This window comes from Rhinoderma darwinii, chromosome 2, assembly GCF_050947455.1.
Source record: "Rhinoderma darwinii isolate aRhiDar2 chromosome 2, aRhiDar2.hap1, whole genome shotgun sequence".
NCBI lineage: Eukaryota > Metazoa > Chordata > Amphibia > Anura > Rhinodermatidae > Rhinoderma > Rhinoderma darwinii.
In genome coordinates this window covers 192,315,390-192,339,993 of record NC_134688.1, presented here as the reverse complement: position 1 = coordinate 192,339,993, position 24,604 = coordinate 192,315,390, and the positions used below count along the sequence as shown (strand labels likewise).

General features: G+C 44.8%; 1 protein-coding gene across 1 annotated transcript in view; it reads left to right on the top strand.

Annotated features, from left to right (window-relative positions):
• The first annotated feature begins 6,621 nt into the window (after nt 1–6,621).
• Nucleotides 6,622–24,604, top strand: part of GCC2 (GRIP and coiled-coil domain containing 2) — an 84,672-nt gene continuing 66,689 nt past the window's right edge. The window contains exons 1-4 of the mRNA XM_075852671.1: nt 6,622–6,685; nt 13,018–13,074; nt 16,064–16,148; nt 19,702–19,769. Coding sequence (XP_075708786.1) covers nt 6,680–6,685; nt 13,018–13,074; nt 16,064–16,148; nt 19,702–19,769 — 216 coding nt within the window. The 5' untranslated portion in view covers nt 6,622–6,679. The remainder of the gene's footprint in view (nt 6,686–13,017; nt 13,075–16,063; nt 16,149–19,701; nt 19,770–24,604) is intronic.

Below are 24,604 nucleotides of genomic sequence, written 5' to 3'. Positions count from 1 at the left end.
ATATCCCAAACATAGAATAGTTACCCCTTGCCCTATCTGCTTTTGCACCTCTACTAAAAAAAATACAGATGCTGTGTCTTAAAGAGAACCTGCCACCTGCCAAAAAAAACTACAGCTGACAGCTTAGTTAGATTGCAGGCGCCTCGCAGATTCTGCCTCTTTTTATTTTTTTCTTCTAGCCCCCAACGTTGCTGAGATATCGGTGCCGTTAGTTTTTGTGCCCGATACGCAAATAAGGCCTCTGACTGTCAAGTAGGCGGGTAACACCTGTCACTTTATAAGGGGTCATAGGCCTCATTTGCATAACGGACACCAGAATTAACAGCACCGATATCTCAGGAATGGTGGGGGCTAGAAGAAAGAAATAAAAAGCGGCAGAATCTGTGAGGCGCATGCACAGGTCCTCTTTAAGTTAAGGCAGTGAGATATATTTTAAGACTGAAATAGGATTTTTGTTCCAAGTGCTATAGCGACGTCATACGTTACACAATGTATATATAGGACATAGCTATGTGCGGTAGAATTAAAGGATTAATTTGTGGAGTAAATATTGTTCATTGAACAATCTACCTTAACCGAGAAATTGGTTTCAAATTAGACCAAAAAATTTATTTATATCAGCTCTAATCTTATATAATAAGAAAACCCTAAGGCTATGTTCACACACTTACTAAAAAATGTCTGAAAATACAGAGCTGTTTTCAGAGAAAACAGCCTCTGATTTTCAGGCTTTTTTGAAGCTGAAAATGAAGCTTCTTTTAAGGCCCTGTTCACACAGAGTTTTTTGACAAGTTTTTTGACGCGCCAAAAAACTCCTCAAAAAATGCCCGAAAATGGCTCCCATTTCAATGGGAGTTGGACGAGTTTTTTTACCGCGAGTAAAAAAACTGTGTCGCAGTCAAAAGAAGCGTCATGACCCATCCTGAGGCGGTTTCCGCCTCCAAAACCCCATTTCAATCAGTCAGGAAAAGGGAAAAAAAACCTTGACGAGTGTTTTGACGAGTTTTTGTCAAACCACTGTGCAAAAACCTACTGGAGCAGTTTTTGCAGGAGGAATTTTACTCCTGCAAAAAACTCAGTGTGAACACAGCCTTAAAGGCGTTTTTTGAGGCGTTTTTCATAGTGTTGAAAGGAAAATCAGCTCCACAAAACGCCTCAAGAAGTGACATGTACTTCTTTTTGCGGAGTGTCTTTTTACGCTCCGTTTTTTAAAACAGCGGTGTAAAAATACGCCCCGTATGAACAGAATGCTGTTTTTCCCATTGATTTTAATGGGCAGACGTTTGTAGGCGTTCAGCTTCCGTTTTTTCAGGCGTTTTCCGAGGCGTAAATGCCCCAAAATACGCCTGAAAACACTGCGTGTGAACATACCCAACGTCCCATAAAAAAGAAAATATTTGGGGTAGACTAAGAAATAATTAAAAAAAATGGACATAGAATGCAGCACTCCAAAAGGTAACGTTTTGCTCTGGGCATCATGTCAACTCTTAATAAATTATTACATTTTTTAAGCAAACGCGACAATTACTACACTTTGTTACTGCATGACAGACATAATCATTAGACAACTAAATAACTGCTGGTAAAGATCAAATTATGTATGCAGCACACGATACACTGCAAAATTACACTAACGTGGATAGATATTAAATTAGCATAAAATTACAAGAATTAAATATGTAGACTTAGTCATTGCCTGGAATATAGCAATAATGCTATGAGTCTTACATGTAATCTCGTCTAGAACAAATGATTACAGCGTGAGCCTGGGTTCATTCCCGACACCCCAATCGATATGGCTGCTGCAGTATTTTACCACTGTGGACAGATCGGACATGTAAAATTACACATTTTATTTTTTTCTCAAAAGAAAATCCTTTGGCTACAATCAAACCCCCCCCCCCAAGTACCTAGTCAAAAGCATCTGTGTATAGCTGGTTTCCACTAGAGACGTCCTCCAGTAGTTCTATGTGCTCCTCATCACGCATGCACAGTACCCCGCCGCTATCTCTGTGTTTCTCTCCCTGTGTTGTGATTTTGGGCACGCGCGGTTTGCCCGTTCTCACAGTACAGGGCCAGCATGGATAATGCGCTTCGTTAGATTCTCACTTTCCTCGGCAATGAATCAGACCCGCTCAGGTGTGTTTCACGTGCAACCCGGTGTGCGCAGAAAAGAACACATTTGAACCCATAGTTGCCAACTGTCCCGAATTTGCAGAGACAGTCCCGGCAAATCACTGTCCCAGACACGTGTCCCGGCAACTGCCATGTTCAGTTGTATCTGCGCCCTCAGGACGCAGATACAATTGAATACTATGGCAGAGCAGGAAACTATCTGCTCCCTGCTCTGCCATTCACTCATCCCGGAGCTGAATCCCCGGCCAAAGCGTTGTCGACACTCTGGCCATGGATTCCGCTCATAGAGGGAACCCCTGATGTCCTTGTCCATATATGGGCAGGAACGTCAGGGATTTTCCTGGAGCGGAATCCCTGGCCAGAGTGTTGCCGATGTTGTCTACTCCTCTACATCTTCTCTGAAGTGTGCGGAAACGTGAGCAGGGCACGCATCGCAATAATAATAGTACTAAAACCTATCTTTAGAGTTCTCTCTCCTTGATGCCCATCCAAAAGTTACAATATTTTCAATAATAAAAAAATAAAATGATCTACTTGTCTAACTTTTTTTTCTATGCATAAATCACGCATATGTATAATATAATTTTTTTTGGTATCAAGCTCTGGCCGGTGATTCCGCTCCAGGAGGAGCCCTTGACGTCACTATCCATATGTGGACAGGGGCTCCTACTGGAGTGGAATCCCTGGCCAGAGCATTGCCGACATTGCCGGGTATTCCGCTACTAAAGGGAGCCCCTGATGTCCTTGTCCACATATGGATAGTGTAACGTCCATGGCGGCGGGCTGTCAGGTGCACTCACCTCACGACGCCCGCAGCCATGGATCTGTGAGTTCTGGTCCCCATCTCCTTCCTAGAGACGCCAGCGCTCACTTCCGCTCCGGTCCGCTGTGTCCGGTAGGTTGCGCGCACATGAAAATAATCATCATCATCATCAACCAAATGATTTCCTGGTCTATAAGAAGGTCCCAGCCCTTCTGATCCTTACCTGAGCGTTGTTAGTTTATCCCAAGTCTGTCTTGCAAATGGTCCCTTAGTGTTTCCCGTTCCAGTTGTTACCCGTGCCCTGTTACTCGTTCCTGTATCCCGTGCTGTGTTCTTGTTCCTTTGCCTACTAGTGTTTGAGTCTGACACCTGAGTGTTATGAACTGCTGTAGACTTTTGTATAGACTGAGACCTGGTCAGCTGTCTCTTCGCTATGGCGGAGCAGCCTAGTGGGTCCACATACCCTGTGACCGTGACAGATAGTGATGTCAGGGGCTTCTCCTGGAGCGGAATTACCATAAAAAAATTATATCATACATATGCGTGATTTATGCATTGAAAAAAGTTAGACAAGTAGATAATTTTATATTTTTATTATTTTTAAAATGTTGTAACTTTGGGATGGGTATCGGGGAGAGAGAAACATAGGTTTTACTACAATTATCATAGCGATGCGTACCCTGCTCATGTTTCCACACACTTTAAGGAGGACGTAGAGGAGTGGACAACGTCAGCAGCGTACAGGCGAGGTCTGGGAGATGCCGGGAGAAGAGGGACAGGGATGATCGGAAATGCAGTTTTCCATTGTAAAACGGTAGTCACGTGGTGAAAGGTGAAGGATCGCCCAATTTGTGGAACGAAAACAGCTAGAAGAACAGGGGAACCAGATTTAGAAAAAAAGAGAAGGAAAGAACATAGTAAAGTTATGAGGATATGGGGGATTAGCATTTCATACCTTAGCCTTTCATACCCCAGCAGGTACAAACCATACAGTATGTATGGTTGATGAATGTGCTTATTGTACACAGGCCGGCCTTAGGATAGATGACGCCTCATGCAAAATTTTCTTTCGGCGCGCCCCACCACCTCAAAAAAATGTCCCAGAAAAAAGTATAATGCTTCCCCACAGTATAATGCCCCCTTTAGTGCCCCCCACACAGTTTAATGTCTTCTAAATGCCCCCACACAGTATATTGCCCCCCACAAAGTATAATGCCCCCATAGCTGCCCCATACACTATAATAATATTTAATAATATAATATATTATAACCCCTTTAAGGACACCGTATTTTGTCTTTTAAGTGTGCCCACACAGTATAATGCCCTCTAAGTGCCGCACACAGTATATTGTCCCCTTAGTGGCCTGCACACAGTGTAATGTCACCCTTCCACACCGTGCCACACACAGCCCCCCTTGTAGATAGTGCCCCTTGTAGATTGAGCCATAAAGCCCACGGTAGATTCTGCCATACAGCCCCCAATTCCCCCTTGTAGATAGTGCCATACAGCCCCCCACTTCCCCCCTGTAGACAGTGCCCCCCACCTCCCCCTTGTAGACAGTGCCATACAGCCCCACACCTCCCCTTTGTAGACAGTGCCATACAGCTCCCCACCACCCCTTGTAGACAGTGACATACAGCACCCCACTTCCCCTTGTAAATAGTGCCATAAAGCACCCCACCTGCCCCTTGTAGACAGTGCCCCACAAACAAATACAAAAAAAATTACACTCAGCTAGGCCCCGTTCCCACGACGAATGGAGCTGCTCCACGACGCCGACGGGATCCTTGCGTAGGCCAGCTTGATCCAGTGACGTCATCACGTCGGCCTGCGCAGGAATCCTTTCCCTGAACCTGATAGGCCGAAATGGCAGAGCAGGGAGATACCTCCCTGCTCTGCCATAGTGTTCAATAGGACGCAGATACTATTAAATGTGGCATCCTCACGGGCCCCCTCATGCTGCAGACCCCATGGCAGCCGCTATGGCTGCTACAGCGGTAGTTACGCTACTGAGCAGAGGATCGCCCGGGCGGAAAGGCAGCTGCAGAGTCACCGGGTGTTATATAAAGTCCAGAGTCAACGCAGCCGTCTAGCAGGACATTTTAGAGCACTTCATGCTTCCCTCTGCTGACAAGCTTTATGGAGATGCGGATTTCATTTTCCAGCAGGACTTGGCACCTGCCCACACTGCCAAAAGTACCAATAACTGGTTTAATAACCACAGTGTCACTGAGCTTGATTGGCCAGCAAACTCGCCTGACCTAAACCCCATAGAGAATCTCTGGAGTATTGTCAAGAGGAAGATGAGACACCAGACCCAACAATCCAGACGAGCTGAAGGCCGCTATCAAAGCAACCTGGTCTTCCGTAACACCTCAGCAGTGCCACAGGCTGATCGCCTTCATGCCACGCCGCATTGATAACACCTCAGCAGTGCCACAGGCTGATCGCCTTCATGCCACGCCGCATTGATAACACCTCAGCAGTGCCACAGGCTGATCACCTCCATGCCACGCCGCATTGATAACACCTCAGCAGTGCCACAGGCTGATCACCTCCATGCCACGCCACATTGATAACACCTCAGCAGTGCCACAGGCTGATCACCTCCATGCCATGCCACATTGATAACACCTCAGCAGTGCCACAGGCTGATCACCTCCATGCCACGCAGCATTGATAACACCTCAGCAGTGCCACAGGCTGATCACCTCCATGCCACGCCACATTGATAACACCTCAGCAGTGCCACAGGCTGATCACCTCCATGCCATGCCACATTGATAACACCTCAGCAGTGCCACAGGCTGATCGCCTCCATGCCACGCCACATTGATAACACCTCAGCAGTGCCACAGACTGATCGCCCCCATGCCACGCAGCATTGATAACACCTCAGCAGTGCCACAGACTGATCACCTCCATGCCACTCCACATTGATAACACCTCAGCAGTGCCACAGACTGATCGCCTCCATGCCACGCCGCATTGATAACACCTCAGCAGTGCCACAGACTGATCGCCTCCATGCCACTCCACATTGATAACACCTCAGCAGTGCCACAGGCTGATCGCCCCCATGCCATGCCGCATTGATAACACCTCAGCAGTGCCACAGGCTGATCGCCTCCATGCCACGCCACATTGATAACACCTCAGCAGTGCCACAGGCTGATCGCCTCCATGCCACGCCGCATTGATAACACCTCAGAAGTGCCACAGGCTGATCGCGTCCATGCCACGCCACTTTGATGCAGTAATTCTTGCAAAAGTACTGAGTGCATATACTGTACATACTTTTCAGTAGGCCAACATTTCGGTATTAAAAAACATTTTTGAAATTGGGCTTATATAATATTATAATTTTCTGAGACACTAGATTTTGGGTTTTCATTAACTGTTACCCTAATCATCAGCATTAAAAGAAAAAAAAATGCTGGAAATAGATCACTCTGTGTGTAATGAATCTATATAATATATGGGTTTCACTTTTTTAATTACTGAAATAAATTCACTTTTTGATGATATTCTAATTCATCGAGGACTAGTAGTTCTCAGCAGTTCTATGACCATCTCTGCACACAGCAGTGAACCAGTCTTTCCAGGATCATGACGCGTAAGAACCTGTTTTGTCCAGTCACCTGCTGACACGTCACAGAATCCAGCACAGCACAGAGCTTGACTCCTCCCAGGCATGTGACTGGTCACATGATCATGACATCATCAAAGGTCCTTCACCCAACAAGGATCTAGCATCTACTGTTGGAATAGTTGCGGAAATGGAGGTGAGAATCTCTGGGGTCTGAGCTGTTACCTCAGATTGAGGCGCAGCACAGAGAAGCTGTGTGATGTATATGTATAGTGTGCACGTGTTTCCGCAGAATGGTGGTTACGGAGTGCCGCGTACACAGGATCGTGTACTCGTTGCATCTGTGTCCTGGAACAACTTTTCCTGCTTCTTATGGCTGGCAATGGTGTCTCAGGGAATCGAACAGCACCACATCCCTGTCGTGTAATACTAGTTATAATCTACACTGCTGCGCTGAGCCAGTGTATCTAAGCCTATCATGTGTGATACTGAGGAGAGCACACAGTACCTCATCCCTGTCCTGTAATACTAGTTATAATGTACACTGCTGTGCTGAGCCGGTGTATCTAAGCTTATGTGTGATACTGAGGAGAGCACACAGTACCACATCCCTGTCATGTAATACTAGTTATAATGTACAATGCTGTGCTGAGCCGGTGTATCTAAGCCTATCATGTGTGATACTGAGGAGAGCACACAGTACCACATCCCTGTCATGTAATACTAGTTATAATGTACACTGCCGCGCTGAGCCGGTGTATCTAAGCTTATCATGTGTGATAGTGAGGAGAGCACACAGTACCACATCCCTGTCATGTAATACTAGTTATAATGTACACTGCTGTGCTGCGCCGGTGTATCTAAGCTTATCATGTGTGATACTGAGGAGAGCACACAGTACCACATCCCTGTCATGTTACATAGTTAGTACGTCTGAAAAAAGACACATGTCCATCAAGTTCAACCAAGGGACGGGAAAAGGGAAGGAAAAATTTCTACACATAGGAGCTAATACTTTTTTGTTCTAGGAAATGATCTAACCCTTTTTTAAAGCCATCTACTGTCCCTGCTGTGACCAGCTCCTGCGGTGACTATTCCATAGATTCACAGTTCTCACAGTAAAGAAGCCTTGTCGCCTCTGCAGGTTGAACCTTTTTTTCTCCAGACGGAGGGAGTGCCCCCTTGTTTTTTGAGGGGGTTTTACATGGAACAGGATTTCACCATATTTATTGTATGTGCCATTAATATATTTATATAAATTAATCATGTCCCCCCTTAGTCGTCTTTTTTCAAGGCTAAATAGGTTTAATTCTTTCAATCTTTCTTCATAACTTAAATTCTCCATGCCCCTAATTAGCTTCGTTGCTCTTCTTTGTATTTTTTCCAACTCCAGGGCATCCTTTCTATGAACTGGAGCCCAGAACTGAACTGCATATTCTAGATGAGGCCTCACTAATGCTTTGTAAAGTGGTAATATTACATCCCTGTCCCGCGAGTCCATGCCTCTTTTAATACACGACAATATCCTGCTGGCCTTTGAAGCAGCTGATTGACACTGCATGCTGTTATTTAGTTTATGATTTACAAGTACACCCAGATCCTTCTCAACAAGTGACTCCCCCAGTGTAGCTCCCGCTAGGACATATGATGCATGCAGGTTGTTGGTACCCAGATGCATAACTTTACATTTATCTACATTAAACTTCATCTGCCAAGTGGACGCCCAACACTCAGTTTGTTTAAATCTGCCTGCAATTCATGAACATCTTCCATAGACTGAACTATATTACATAGCTTGGTGTCATCTGCAAAAATAGAAATAGTGCTATTAATCCCTTCCTCTATATCATTAATAAATAAGTTGAATAATAGTGGTCCCAGCACTGAACCCTAGGGTACACCACTTATAACTGGGGACCATTCAGAGTAGGAATCATTGACCACAACTCTCTGGATACGGTCCTTGAGCCAATTCTCAATCCAATTACAAACTATATTTTCTAAACCTATAGTCCTTAATTTACCCATTAGGCGTCTATGGGGGACAGTGTCAAATGCCTTTGCAAAGTCCAAAAACACTAAATCCACAGCGGCCCCTCTGTCTAGGCTTCTGCTTACCTCTTCATAAAAACAGATTAGGTTAGTTTGACAACTTCTGTCCTTAGTAAAACCGTGCTGGCTGTCACTTATAATGCTATTTATTGTCACATAATCCTGTATATAGTCCCTCAATAGCCCCTCAAACATTTTCCCCACGATGGATGTTAAGCTTACTGGTCTATAATTACCCGGGGAAGACCTAGAGCCCTTTTTGAAAATAGGCACCACATTTGCCCTGCGCCAGTCCCTTGGCACTATACCAGTCACTAGAGATTCTCTGAATATTATGAAAAAGGGGACAGAAATAACTGAACTAAGCTCTTTAAGAATTCTAGGGTGTAACCCATCTGGTCCCGGGGCCTTGTGCACATTTGTTTTATTTAATATAGCTTGCACCATATCTACATTTATACAATTCAGTATATCAACTGATATATTAACAGCACTGGCACCGGCTACATCAGCTGCTCTTTCTTCTGTTGTATATACAGAGCTAAAGAACCCATTTAGTAACTCTGCCTTCTCTTGATCCCCTGTGATCAACTCCCCATTACCATTATCTAGGGGTCCTACATGTTCAGACCTGGGCTTTTTAGCATTTATATACTTGAAGAATTTTTTGGGATTTGTTTTACTATCCTTGGCCACCTGCCTTTCATTTTGTATTTTTGCTAATTTTATTACCTTTTTACAGATTTTATTAAGCTCTTTATATTTTACAAAGGCTGCAGATGTACCCTCAGATTTGTATTTTTTAAATGCCCTTTTTTTGTCATGTATTGCCCCTTTCACAGAAGGTGTAAGCCATGTGGGGTTTAATTTTAGTCGTTTATACTTGTTACCTATAGGAATAAATTTTGCACTATAATAACTCAAAGTAGATTTGAAAATCTCCCATTTATCATTTGTCCCATTATTTGACATTAGTTCTTCCCAGTCCATATCCTTAATTGCCGCCCTCATCCTGGGGAAATTGGCTTTCTTAAAATTAAATGTTTTTGCCCTCCCAGCCTGCGTTTGTTTTTTACAGTATAGGTAAAATGTAACTATATTGTGATCACTGTTACCGAGGTTTTCACGAACATTGACGTTCCCAACAAGCTCTGTATTATTAGAAATGACCAGATCCAACAGAGCTTCACCTCTAGTCCGGTCTTCCACAAACTGGCCCATAAAATTTTCCTGCAACAGGTTGAGGAAATGTCTCCCCTTTGCAGTTGAAGCCGAACCATGACCCCAATTAATATCCCGGAAATTAAAATCTCCCATTATCACTACAGTACCCGCCTGTGCAGCCCGCTCCATCTGTTTATATAGCTGACCTTCCATCTCCTCAGTTATATTGGGGGTCTATAGATTACACCAAAAGTAATTTTTTCAGTGTTTACCTCCCTTTTCTAGTTCCACCCACAAGGTTTCAACCTCCTCACAGTATTCTCCCACTATTGTCTCTTTCACACTCGCCTTCATATCACTTCTCACATACAGACATACACCACCACCTTTCCTAATTGTCCTGTCTTTCCGAAACAGTGTAAAACCCTGTAGATTTACAGCCCAGTCATGTGAAGAGTCCAGCCATGTTTCAGCAACACCAACTAGATCTATATTTTCTTCCAGTATCAAGGCCTCCAGCTCCCCCATTTTGCTTACTAGACTTCTGGCATTTGTGAACATACACTTTAACTTGCCTGTCAGTTTTTCACTTTTATTATCAGAAATGTGATTTGACATTAATCGGGCCTTTTTATTTACACTGATGTTTTGTAACGAAAGGATCTCCTTATCCAGTTGTCTAGTCCTCTCCCCACATTCTGTTTCTCCCCCCACCAATATAGTCTGACCCCTCTCTAACCTGACTACCCCTTTTTTTTCTACATTGACCTCCCTCCTCAGCCCTAGTTTAAATACTCCGCCACCCCAGCTGGAATTCTCTCCCCCAGCACAGCGGACCCCCTTCCATTTAGGTGCAAATCATCTGCAGAATACAGTTTGTAATACTAGTTATAATGTACACTGCTGTGCTGAGCCGGTGTATCTAAGCTTATCATGTGTGATACTGAGGAGAGCACACAGTACCTCATCCCTGTCATGTAATACTAGTTATAATGTACACTGCTGTGCTGAGCCGGTGTATCTAAGCCTATCATGTGTGATACTGAGGAGAGCACACAGTACCACATCCCTGTCATGTAATACTAGTTATAATGTACAATGCTGTGCTGAGCCGGTGTATATAAGCTTACCATGTGTGATACTGAGGAGAGCACACAGTACCACATCCCTGTCATGTAATACTAGTTATAATGTACAATGCCGCGCTGAGCCGGTGTATCTAAGCTTATGTGTGATACTGAGGAGAGCACACAGTACCACATCCCTGTCATGTAATACTAGTTATAATGTACAATGCCGCGCTGAGCCGGTGTATCTAAGCTTATCATGTGTGATACTGAGGAGAGCACACAGTACCACATCCCTGTCATGTAATACTAGTTATAATGTACAATGCCGCGCTGAGCCGGTGTATCTAAGCCTATCATGTGTGATACTGAGGAGAGCACACAGTACCTCATCCCTGTCATGTAATACTAGTTATAATGTACACTGCCGCGCTGCGCCGGTGTATCTAAGCCTATCATGTGTGATACTGAGGAGAGCACACTGTACCACATCCCTGTCATGTAATACTAGTTATAATGTACACTGCTGTGCTGAGCCGGTGTATCTAAGCCTATCATGTGTGATACTGAGGAGAGCACACTGTACCACATCCCTGTCATGTAATACTAGTTATAATGTACACTGCTGTGCTGAGCCGGTGTATCTAAGCCTATCATGTGTGATACTGAGGAGAGCACACTGTACCACATCCCTGTCATGTAATACTAGTTATCTACACTGCCGCGCTGCGCCGGTGTATCTAAGCCCATCATGTGTGATACTGAGGAGAGCACACAGTACCTCATCCCTGTCATGTAATACTAGTTATAATGTACACTGCCGCGCTGCGCCGGTGTATCTAAGCCTATCATGTGTGATACTGAGGAGAGCACACAGTACCACATCCCTGTCATGTAATACTAGTTATAATGTACACTGCCGCGCTGAGCCGGTGTATCTAAGCCTATCATGTGTGATACTGAGGAGAGCACACAGTACCACATCCCTGTCATGTAATACTAGTTATAATGTACACTGCTGTGCTGCGCCGGTGTATCTAAGCCTATCATGTGTGATACTGAGGAGAGCACACAGTACCACATCCCTGTCATGTAATACTAGTTATAATGTACACTGCCGCGCTGTGCCGGTGTATCTAAGCCTATCGTGGTGGGATGATCGCAGAACTTCCACTGCTATATAAAGTTAGTGCACTTCATGTAAAGATTTCCCCATACAGACCCTGATGGCCTAGTAATAGAACAGTCTATCAATATCTGATCGATGATAATCCATCTGCTGGGACGTACGGCTCAGAATTCATAAATAGTAAGTGCTATAAATATACCATTAGTGTCCCTTATGGGAGTACACTGAGGTGGGGGATCTAAGCCTATCCTATGTGAGGGGACCACATAGCACTAGGTTATGTCACAGAGACACATGATAGTGTCATTGAGTCTGGGGATCCCTGTAAATTGCCATAAGAAGGTTGAGAACTATGATGTAGGACCTTTCATTGACTACAATAGAAGACTTGTGTGCAGAGGAGGAGAGGAAACATGCACAAAGGGGTAGATTAAAGAGGGTTTTCTCACAATACTATAATAAATGATAATATATTGCTAGGATGTGTCGTCATATACTGATCTGTGAGGGTCTGACTGCCGAGGCCCCCACTGATCCTCAGAATGAAGAAGGCACAAATAATTTCACTGTTGTTGGCATCCTGAAATCTCTCAGTGGCAGAAGAACGTTGTTCCCCATGTCATCGCACAACCACCTTCTGCTTGACGTGTTGACCGTACACAGGCGGAGTCCATAGTATTCTGACCATTATGATACAGAAAGAGCTGTCTGTCAGCAGATCATTTAAAGGGATTTTCCAGGTTTAATGATTTGGGTTTATGGGATTTATCACCCTGCTTGTGCCAACAGTCTGCTTGGCCCCATTCATATTTCCGTTGACCATCTATAGTGGCCAATCACTCCACGACGCGGTCATGTGATCTTCCATGTCACCAGGTACAGGTGGACATACCTTTTCATTATTTCACAAGTTATTTCCTAAAATGATAGTGTAGACGTGTGGAGAACCTGTTAAACCTCTTCAGAAGCCAATATTTCTGTAGTGGAACAATAACGGTCATAGTCTTTAATGTAAATGTTAGGGACAAGTAGCAGATTTCATGAAGTAATGTTAACTGATCTGGGTATTGGTGTATATAGAATTTCTAATGTACTGTGGTTACTTCTTTACGCTAGGACACCAGTCAGGATGGCGTCTCATCACCAGTCACCCCTGGAGCAGGAAAGTCCAAGGTAAATCCATCAATATATGCCGTTGTTCTACTCAACACTCTGTGAATAGAAACTAGTTGATCAAGTTTATTGATGTGAATAGAAACTAGTTGATCAAGTTTATTGATGGAATGTGTGACCTTCGTTTTGTACTAAAATGATCTCAGACTCTCATTCCCTTTTTTCGACTTCCTGTATCAAGATGTTTGGACTATGTCTTACATCTATAATCCACCTCAGCAGCCCGAAAAAGACCTCCAAAAATGGAAGCATTACATATCTGGTCAAGACTCATTGTGGTGCCCTTCTTAAAGGGATATTTCCATCTTCCCAATAGTAGTTAATGGTCGATTCTGGGAATACACTTATCACCTATACATAGGATAGGTAATAATTGTCTGATCGCTGGAGGCCCCATCATGGGACCTCCACTGATCGTGGAAATGGGGAGGGGGGTCTCAAACCTGTGGATAGCTGATCATTTTTTTTACTCTGGTACAACCCCTTTAAGTTACAGTGCCAATGAGATATCCTTTCTTGTCCACCCCCTGTCCCCATAATTGTATCGCTCTAGCCGTGCTTGAGAAATTGCGCGTGTATATTTTCCCATGTGTCTGGCCACGTTAGCGGAAGCGCACATTGCATGCACAGTAGCTCCCAGCTCGGCCACCTCTTTCCTCTGTAATAGAAGTGAATACGACCACTACTGGACATGTACGGTAGCCGTGGAGCTGTCCTGTTCTGCGCATTAGAATCCCACTGTGCTGGTGATTTTTTTTTTTTTTTTTTTTTATTATTATTATTGCTGCATTTTGGCTTCTGGACCTGCCTGGTCTTTTGTATTCTGCTGGAACCCGTTGTGCAGATAGCACTTGTGATGACCGTGTGGCTGCACATACGTTCTGGATCTTGCTGCTGCTACTTGGAGGTTATAGTAATGACAGGTCTAAGAGAATCTCAGTGGCATTGGGCAGTCTAGGTGAATCTGAGCATGGAGCATCTCAGGTTTGCATTTTTTGATGGTTTCCCAGCTTCGTCGTGGGCTGTCAAGCAGAAGCATTATCAGTTTTGTCCGCTATTAATTTAATAACTTTTTATATACAGAGTCAATTGAAAAGGGGAGTCCAAGGAGGAACTTTGGTGCAGCAGGGCTTGCTATTGTGGGGTTAGGGAAGTGACTAGGATCTGCTATTTACTATGCTGCTAGTAATTGCATACTTAGTAGCATTGTGAACGCGCACCTAGAATCTTACTTGTCACATGATGGGAGGGCATTTGACCACCCAAAAGCTGGAGGAGCCTGGGAACAATGGACTAGAGTTAGGCCCCATGCACCTGATCGTAAAAACGCCTGTAATTACGGTCCGTAATTAGGGGCCCATAGACTTCTATTGGTTACGGTGCCCGGGCCATTGAAAACAATTGAAAATGTCCTATTTCAGGCCGTAATTACGGCACGGGCAGGCCCATAAGTCTATGGGGCTCCCGTAATTACGGGTGGCTACGTGTGTGCACCTGTAACTACGGGAGCGTTGCTAGGCGACGTCGGGATAGGCACTGTCCAGGGTGCTGAAAGAGTTAAACGATCAGTGCGGGATAGAGAGAAGGGGCTGCACTGATCGGCAGTAACTCTTTCACCACCCTGGACTGTGACTACCGCTGGACAGTGAGTACTATGCGCGGCGCTCACAATATAGATGTCTAATGTTAACTTCAAAAACCTGTAACAAAAAAAGTTAATACTTACCCAGAACTCCCTGCTTCTTCCTCCAGTCTGGCCTCCTGGGATAACGTTTCAGCCCATATGACCGCTGCAGCCAACCACAGGCTGCAGCGATCACATGGAATGCCACGTCATCCAGGGAGGTCGGACTGTATGTCAAAAGGGGGACGCGTCACCAAGACAACGGCCGGGGTACGTATGAACTTCTTTTACTTTCTATCGCTGCGGAAACTCTGCCTGCAAGGGCTGCCCCTACTCTCTATCCAGCACTGATAGAGAGAGGGGGCTGCTGATTAGTGTAGAGAAAACGGGTCTGTAAATACTGGTGACAAAGGACCCGTATTTACGGGAAAAAATAAGTTAGTGTGCGTTGGGCCTACCACGGACAAATAACATTGGGTTAAATAATTGATTGGATACATGCAATACCTTTTTTAAAAGATATTTTGTGTTTTTGTTTTTTTTTAAAAAAGGTAAGTGGTAGATGTGAAGAACCCCTTAATAGATCTTTCTGTTTTTTTGACTGAAGCAAAAGTGCAGTCTGCGTCACTTTCGCTTCCGTGAATAAAAACCGTAACCTAGCGGAATGCATCTGAAACAAAAGAATTACCATTCAAATCAATGGTAATTCTAACGGAAGTGATGCTTTCCGTTTGGGCTCTCGTTCATTTCTTCCTCTGACGGAAGAGAGCTAAACTGAGCTGAACCGTAGTGTGAAAGAGCCCTATGTTAAAATCACACTGGTGCGGGATTGGTGACCGTACAAAGATCTTTTTTGTGACGAGCCACCATGCACCTATGTGTCCATCACATGACCAGGGCAGACATTTAGGGCCTATTCACACATTGAGGTTTTTGCAGTTTCACTAAAATCTTGACAAATGTGATTTGATTGCAATGTGTGAATATATCATAGAAGGAATGAATAAAGGTTCAAAGTGAAGGACTGCAAGCAGAGATCTTGAAAACTGTGAAGAATTGATACAGAATGTATATTGGAACGTTGTATAACTTTTAATCATACAAAGAATAAGCTTTTTTTTGCTGAAACCATAATGCCCCTAAAATGGAATTTGGGTCCAAAACAAGTAGATGTGTAAAATTCTGCTCTCATGTTAATCTTGTCCTTACTATACACAGTACGAGTATTAACAAACATTTGATATATTATTACCTGAACAGCCAATCCTAAAGCAATGATTGTAACGTTTTTGTGCTTTCAATGGTATCCTATTTATTTGACATGCCCACTACCAACAAAGATGTTTTATATAAATTGTTTTCTAGCTGGACTCCCTTCCTAAAGAAGATCTCATCAAATTTGCAAAGAAGCAGCTGATGCTCATTCAGAAAGTAAAGTCACGATGTTCAGGTATGGATGTTGTATACATTAGGGAATATCATATCTTCGCCTGTGTCTACTCTGCTATACAAATAATGCTGAAGGACCTGGATATACAAAGCAGACCACTACTTAAAAGGGAAGGTGTCATGATTTTTTATTTTTTTGTAATTGTATTGCTTGTTAGAACCTCCTACCACTGTGCAGTCGCTCAGAAAATGGCGGCACACCATATAAGCGGTTTGAAGACATTCAAACCCCATCCTCTGCCTGGCACTAGCCAGAAGAAGGGAGGGGGGGGGAGGGTTTGTGTGAGGACACTAGAGTACAGTGTGTCCACCCCAAATTTGCAGCAGAAATCAATGCGGTTGGTTTAATCTAATTTATAATATTTTCTGACTTGTGAAAAAATGTAAACAATGTGTAATCCGTTATATACTAATTGTTTAACTGAAAAAAAACAAAAAACATTTCTAGCGACACGTTCCCTTTAGAGTCTGGATCTCACACACTGTTTTGATGCAGTTTTTTAGCTCCGTTTTTTTGAGTGAAAGTCAGAAGTGGCTCCAAAAGGAAGGAAAAGTAAGAGAGAATACTGATGCATCTCCTTTCTTTTGTGTTCACTACTGGGTTTCGCTCAAGAAACTGCATCAAAACGGTGTGTGTGATCCTGGCATAAGACTGAGCATATTTAGCCCCTTGAATTAATAGCATGCTGCAGTGAGCGTATTGTTCTTGGAAAAATGTTGTGCTATCATGCCGGAACTGTGCCTGCGCCATCACCAATAGGTGCTGTTCTGCGGCACCTAAGTATAACAGAGGGATCAAGCTCATTCTCTCACTTTATAGTCAGAAACCGCACAATTCCAGTGTTAAAATGGAAACCACGTATTCACTCTATGCAAAATGAGGACTTTCTTACCTCCAAACACCTTTTTATTAATAATATTTAAATATACTGCAAACATTTAGCAAAAGTTCATTTTCATAATCGCTAAACCCAAGATAATATGAAAGTGTAGTAAAACATTACTCCATGGTTCCATTTGTTCAACGTTTTGGGGGACCTCCCCCTTTCTTCAGCATTCGTACTGCATAATCCAGGCGGATTAAATACCCTCCACCATGTAATAGTAACAGCCTATCACCACTAATAACGTTAAAAACAGCATATAAAAATATTGTATGGAAAAAGAGGGTCAATTCTTGATATATATTTAGACCATGGATGATAGAGCTACATTCACACGACAGTGGAGAAAAAAAAAAATGCCCACTATAAACCGATGAACTGTCCGCTTTTTATGGCCGTATTGCATCAGTGTGTCTCCAAATTTTTATCCATCCCCAGTCCATCTGTCCGTTTTTAATGGCCGTTTGTCAGCCATTTGCCATCCATTTTTCATGGCCATTAAAAAGATCTCATGGATTTAATTTGTTGGTTTTATTGTCAAAACACCACAGTGCCCATGTACATAGTGCCCCAATGTCCCTGTAGATAGTGTCCTCATAGCACCACAGTGTCCCCTGTAGATAGTGCCACACCCCCATATAGTTCCACAGTGCCCATGTAGATAGCGCAACCCCCGCTGTGGATAGCACCAACCCCCTGCTGTAGATAGCGCCACTGTAGCTGTGTAGGAAATGAATCCCTCTGGCCGTGGATTCCACTCCTAGAGGGAGTCCCTGGCGGTACTATCCATATGTGGAAAGTGACCGCTTCTCCAGTAGAGGAATCCTGTGGCCAGAGCGTTGGCCGGGGATTCCAGAGGTAGCCCCTGATGTCACTGTCCATATATGGGCAGTGACGTCCAGGGCTTTCCCAGGACAGGGGATTCCTCTCATAGACTGAGCTCCTGACATCTCTGTCCATATGTGGACTATTTTGTCAGGAGAGTGGAATCCCCAGCCATAGCGGATCGGGGATTCTTCTCTAGGAGCAACCCCTCAACGTCACTGTCCATATATCGATAGTGACGCCGGGTTGCTTCTCCAGGAGCGGAATCCCCTGCCATAGCGGGCCAGGGATTCCGCTTTAGGAGCAGCCCCTTGACATCACTGTCCATATATGGATAGTAACGTCAGGAGCGGAACCCCTGGCCAGAGCAGGGTCTGGCCGCCGGGGATTCCGCTCCTACAGGGTGCTACAGTGGTGCTATCTTGGGGGGATTGCTGTCTAAAAGATTGGAGTCCCCGGCCAGAGCATCGGACTTCATAGTTGAAAGCCCGACATTACTGTCCAAGTAGCTCTGTGTGTGGGGAATCCTCGGCCAGGATCAGTTTTTACCGGCCGTTACAAGGATTGTTTCCTGAAAAACAGCCGGTAAAAACGGATCCATTGACTTCTGTGGGAGCCGTCGGGCCGTGAAAACGGCCAAAAATAGGACATGTCCTATTTTTTTTGATGGACAATATTCATGGGATGTTAAAAAAAACGGCCATTTTTCACTGTCGTGTGAGTGTAGCCTTTAAGTCCGTATAACCACTTTTAATGTCCGTTTGCCCTCCGTTTTTCATGGCCATTAAATAAAATCCATCCGTTTTTTGTTTTTTTTAATCTGAGTTTTTTTTTTTTTTTGTCCCAACCACCTGAAAACACCACAGTGCCCATGTAGTGCTGCAATGCCCCTGTAGACAGTGCCCACCTAGTGCTATGTGGCCAACATATAGAGTGCCAGTTCCCACATAGAGCCTATGTAGATAGTGCTACACCCCCTTAAAGATAGCACTACAAACATACCACACCCTGTAGATAGCACCATTGGGGCTTCCTCTAGGAATGAAGTCCTCAGCCAGAGCATCTTCAACGCTCTGGTTGGGGATTCAGCTCCAGGAGGAGCCCCTGAAGTGATTTTAAAGGCATCCCTGGGCTCAGTGCTTAAAGTAGCGCTGTGCCAGGGGGTCCTCTTGTGAGGGCCATGATCAGTTTTTAACGACCGTCACAAGGATTGATTTCTTAAAAATGGGCGTTTAAAATTTGATCCAATGAGTTCTATGAGGGCCGTCGGCCAGTTAAAACGGTCAAAAATAGAACACACCGGCTGTGTGAATACACCCATAGAACTTCATTGTTCTGATAATTTGCCATTAACAAAAAAAGGCAATTTTTCACTGTTGTGTGAATTCATCTGAAGTGACCTCTTGTTTATGTTGATCACGCTTTACATTTAGCTCCCTCTCTAACCCCATCGGATGGGTTGTTATGGCAGTCGTGGGCCAAACAAAGGCCTCCAGGAACCTGCCTAAAATGCTTAAAGTAACAAAAAAATACAAAATATGAAAAAACAACTTTTGATTAAAAATCCACTTCAAAGCAAAACTAGGAAAACAGAAAAAATATACATATACAACAAGAGAACAGCGGAGCATGCTCCTGATCTCCTACAGTATTTCCTATAATTATATGAATGCACCAATATGAAGCCTCCTCTTTGAACTTTGAATATAATGTGTGGCCCTTGGGTGGAGTCAAGGACCACTTCTGAGGGCCCGCCTGATTTACTAAGTTGATCACCACTGTTTGAGATGTATCTGATTTTTTTTACCTGCCGTGTCCTCACTTGTTACGGTTTCTAATTTACAGATTTAGAGAAAGAAGTGGAGGAATTGAAATCCAAACCAATTACAGGAGGGACAGATGACGTTGTACAGGTATATTTTAATCATCGTTATTGGAGCTTTCTAGACAAAACTGAACACGTGTGTTTTTTTATTTTAAGGCCTTATTGACACGACCGTGAAAAAATGGGTGTATTCACATAGCCATTTTTTTAACAGTCCGTGAATAATGGGCGTCAAAAAATAGGACATGACAGCCCCCCTAGAAGTCAATGGATCTGTTTTTAACGGCTGTCAATACATGTAACAACCGTTAAAAATGTATCTGTGACATGGGGATTGGCAAGGGAACTACTAGTTCCCTTACTGGCTATCGGCGGCTCGGGGACACTCGCCGATGCAGCGCCGACCTCTTCAGGTGTGGTCTCTCGTCTTCACGGGTTCTGCTAAGGCGACGCAATGACGCCTTTGCAGATCCCGTGAAGACGAGAGACCTTACCTGTAGAAGACAGCACTGCATCGGTGAGTATGTATGGCATTCATGTCTGGCTGTGTGGCATATACTGGGGGGGGTGTGGCGGCATCATATACAGGGGGGGGTGTGGCGGCATCATATACAGGGAGGGGTGTGGCGGCATCATATACAGGGAGGAGTGTGGCGGCATCATATACAGGGAGGAGTGTGGCGGCATCATATACAGGGAGGCTGTAAAGAGTGTCTAGGTGAACATGTGACCTTCCTTTGGGTGTTTTCAGGGGGCTGGGACAAAAAAAAGCCTGACCAATGAAATTCCTCTTTTTTTTTTTTTTTAATGGCCATGAAAAACTGATGCAAAACGGATGTCAAACGGCCATTACAAACGGACAGACGGACCGGAAATGGATGAAAATGTAGAGACTCACTGATGCAAAATGGCCATGAAAAACTGACAGTTGATCAGTTTTTAATGGACGGTTTTTTCCCCCTATCGTATGAATATAGCCTAAGGGTATGTTCACACTGAGTTTTTTGCAGGCAGAAAATTAATCCTCAAAAATCACTTTTCAGATTTTGATCTGCCTGCATGCCGTTTGCCGTGAAATACGCTTTTTCTCCCTCCCATTGATGTGAATGGGAGGTCAGAGACGTAAACGCCTGAAGATAGGGTATGTCGCTTCTTTTTCCCGCAAATGTTTTTTTCCACTCGCGGGAAAAAAACGCCTTTGCTTCCCATTGAAATCAATGGGAGGCGGGTGCGTGGCCTGGACATGGAGCTGGTGAGACGCGTGGTGTAAGAGCGCCTGACTGCTCCCAAGCCCGATTAACAGCGTCTATTTGCGACACACATCGCACTAATGCGAAGGGGATCACGCACCAAACCCCCGACACCCGCAAGAAGCGATCAGACAAGGACGAGGAGCGGTATACCTCATTATTTTTCGGACCCGGGCCTGCCTGCATCTCCGGCCCGTCTCTCCAATATGGCGGACCGCACCGGCACCTCAGGGACGCCGCCTCTGGGAAAGGCAACTCCTCCAGACCAGCCGCAGGATAGCTTTTCGGAACCTCAGAGGGGTGAGTCAGCCTCTAACCCGGCACCAACTCGTATTATGGGCCCTGAGCTGCAGGCACAAATGGCGGCCATACCCACTAAACAGGATATGGAGGGCTATATTTCCCGCCTTGAAGCGGTTTGCAAAAATGAGATCCGTTCCTTGAAAGAGGACATTACACATATTAATGAATCGGTGGAAGCTATTGAAGTGCAAACACAGGAGCTGCAGCAGCATCAGGCCTCCCAGCAAATTTTACTCTCCAAATTTGCAGAGGGTCTCTTGGTAACTGCAGGAGACTTTAACTTCACAATGGACAGGGTTGCAGACTCCTCCTCGGGCAGATCCTCCGTTTCCGCTTCTCAATTGGCTTCCCTTAAGTCTAAGCTGTTCGCCATGCAAATGGTAGACATTTGGCGGATTCTCAACCCCCAAACACGGGACTACACCTTTTATTCTCCGGTACATGACATGTACAGTAGGATAGATTTGTTTCTTATTAGTCATCATCTACTTTCCTGGTCCCCGAAGTCTCAGATTGGAACTATGATTTGGGCGGATCATGCGCCGGTTTACTTGTCTCTTACCCTCCCAGACACTAAACAGCGGGAATGGCATTGGCGGTTGAACCCCCATCTTTTAAGGGACGCGGTATGCCAAACGGCGATTAACAGATCCATCTCGGAGTTTCTGGATCATCATGAGGTGGACTCCACTCCTCTGTCGGTTCAGTGGGAGGCGTTGAAAAGTGTATTAAGAGGTATATTTATACAGCAAGGCTCGAGACTAAAAAGGGAACGGGCTTTCAAAATTGAAAAGCTCTTGTCCCAGATACGGACTCTAGAGACCACTCACAAACAGTCCCAACACCCCCAGACTTTAGCAGAGCTACTAGAAGCTCGAAATTCGCTGAGAAATTTATTAGACCAGGCGCATGCGTCGTTTCGAGACCGGATGAGGTGTTTCACTTACGAACATCCTAATAAATGCGGGAGGGCATTAGCTAGATAATTACACCCACGGGCTCCTCAGTCCTTTATTCCGGCGATAAAAACGACACAGGGTGAGGTCAAACATAAGCCAGAAGACATTGTTAATACATTTAAGGACTAGTATCAGGCCCTATACAACCTCAAGGGGCCTTTGGCAGACATGTCTCCAAGTGCCCTCCAACGGAGGATTGATTCCTATGTTGCACAGACGGCGTTGCCGACTTTAGAGGAGACCGAGACGGCCTCACTAGGGGAGGCCTTCTTGGAATCGGAAATACAGGCAATCATAAAGTCATCTCCGTCGGGTAAAAGTCCGGGTCCGGATGGATTCCCGGCGTCCTTTTACAAGACCTTTTGTTACTAAACTTCTTCCCTATATGACTAAGGTATATAATGCAGTTACAACCTCCATGTCATTCACTCCGCAAACGTTAGCGGCCACCATTACTGTGATCCCCAAACCAGGGAAAGATCCCTCGGCTTGTTCTAATTACCGTCCAATCTCCCTGATAAATGTGGATGTAAAACATTATTCTAAGGCCATTGCAAATAGACTAGCCCCACTCCTACCACGTTGTATCCACGGAGATCAGGCGGGATTTGTTCGACACAGAGAGGCGAGGGATAATACCAATAAAACCACTCTCTTAATATTCTATGTCCTGAAAAAGTCTCTACCCACATGTTTAATATCGGTTGATGCGGAAAAAGCCTTCGATCGGGTACATTGGGGGTTCCTGAAATCGGCACTAACCCAGGTTGGGCTTGGCCCCATTATGCTAGATAAGATACTGTCCCTATACCAGACACCTACTGCACGAGTTAGGGCAAACGGGGTACTTTCCACAACATTCTCGATTGCCAATGGCACTAGACAGGGATGCCCCCTGTCACCATTACTTTGTCATCACGATGGAGCACTTAGCTGTGGCTATCCGTAATTCCCCAGATATAACAGGGATAGGAATAGGTGGAGATTGTCATAAATTGGCTCTATATGCCGATGATCTCCTGCTTTTCGTGACAAACCCTGTGATCTCCTTACCAGTAAACATTAGAGAATTCGACGTATTTGGCCAGGTCAGCAACTTTAAAGTAAACTATACGAAAACTGAAGCACTCAACATTTCCTTATCTTCTGAGACACTGGAGCTCTTAAAGTCATCCTTTAATTTTAAATGGCAGGCGAGGTCAATCAAATATTTGGGAGTCCAGATTCCTAGGGACCTAGTAGATCTTTACACTCTCAATTATCAGCCTTTACTGAAAACCACTCTTAAAAATCTACATTCATATGATCGAGCGCAGCTCTCATGGTTTGGCCGCATAAACGCTATCAAAATGGACATCCTCCCTTGGTTTTTATATCTGTTTCAGGCTCTCCCAGTATTAATCCCCGGAACATTTTTTAAGGCATTGGAGAAAGCCTTTTGGAACTTTGTGTGGGGCACTTTGAGGCCACGCCTTAATCTGAAGTCATTGTCCCGTCCAAAACTGAAGGGGGGAGCTGGACTCCCGGACTTGATCACTTATCAGGCCGCAGTACTCGCAAGGGTGGTGGACTGGTTTCATAATGGATCCAAGAAACAGTGGGTAGAGATTGAGCAGTCCATAGTCGTGCTCTCACTTAGATCGTTGCCATGGATTCTTCCTGATTATAGGCCGGCGCTGGCGACCCTGCCATTGCTAACCCAGCACTGCCTCACTTTATGGGAGAGACTGATGGTTAGAAAGGGCCTTTCACATAGACCCGGGCTCCTTAGCCCGCTGTTTGATAACCCAGAATTTTTACCAGCTGTCAATACGAAACAGTTTATGATTTGGTCCTCTTCTGAAAACACGATATTATGTCGGATGGGGGAGGCTCCCTCCTTTGTCCGAGTTGCGCGGGACTTGCCCGGGGAGGACGCTTTCTTGGATGGAACATGCCCAATTGTCCACCTTCTTACGTGCGGCCCTACCGGGCGGGATGCATATCGTCACTAGCACTGCATTTGAGTCGTCGTTGCTTCAAACCGAGCCTCCGGCCCGAGTGACATCTAACCTGTATACCTTACTTCTAGAGGCCTGTGATGATCAGCCTCCTGCATACGTCAGAACATGGGAGCGAGAACTGGGAGTAACCCTGTCACTGGCTGATTGGGATCGAATATTTTTCCTGTCTCACAAAATGCCGGTGGCATGTCATGCACAGGAAAAAAACGTCAAAATACTGACTAGATGGTACCGTTGCCCACAGATTCTGAGCAGAATGTACCCTGAGGTGTCAGATTTGTGTTGGCGGTGCGGGACTGAGACCGGAACAATGTTGCACATCTGGTGGTCATGTCAAGTATTGCAGACCTTCTGGAAAGCGATTTTTGAAATCTATACAGAAGTGGAAGGTACACAGATGGTGCCCAC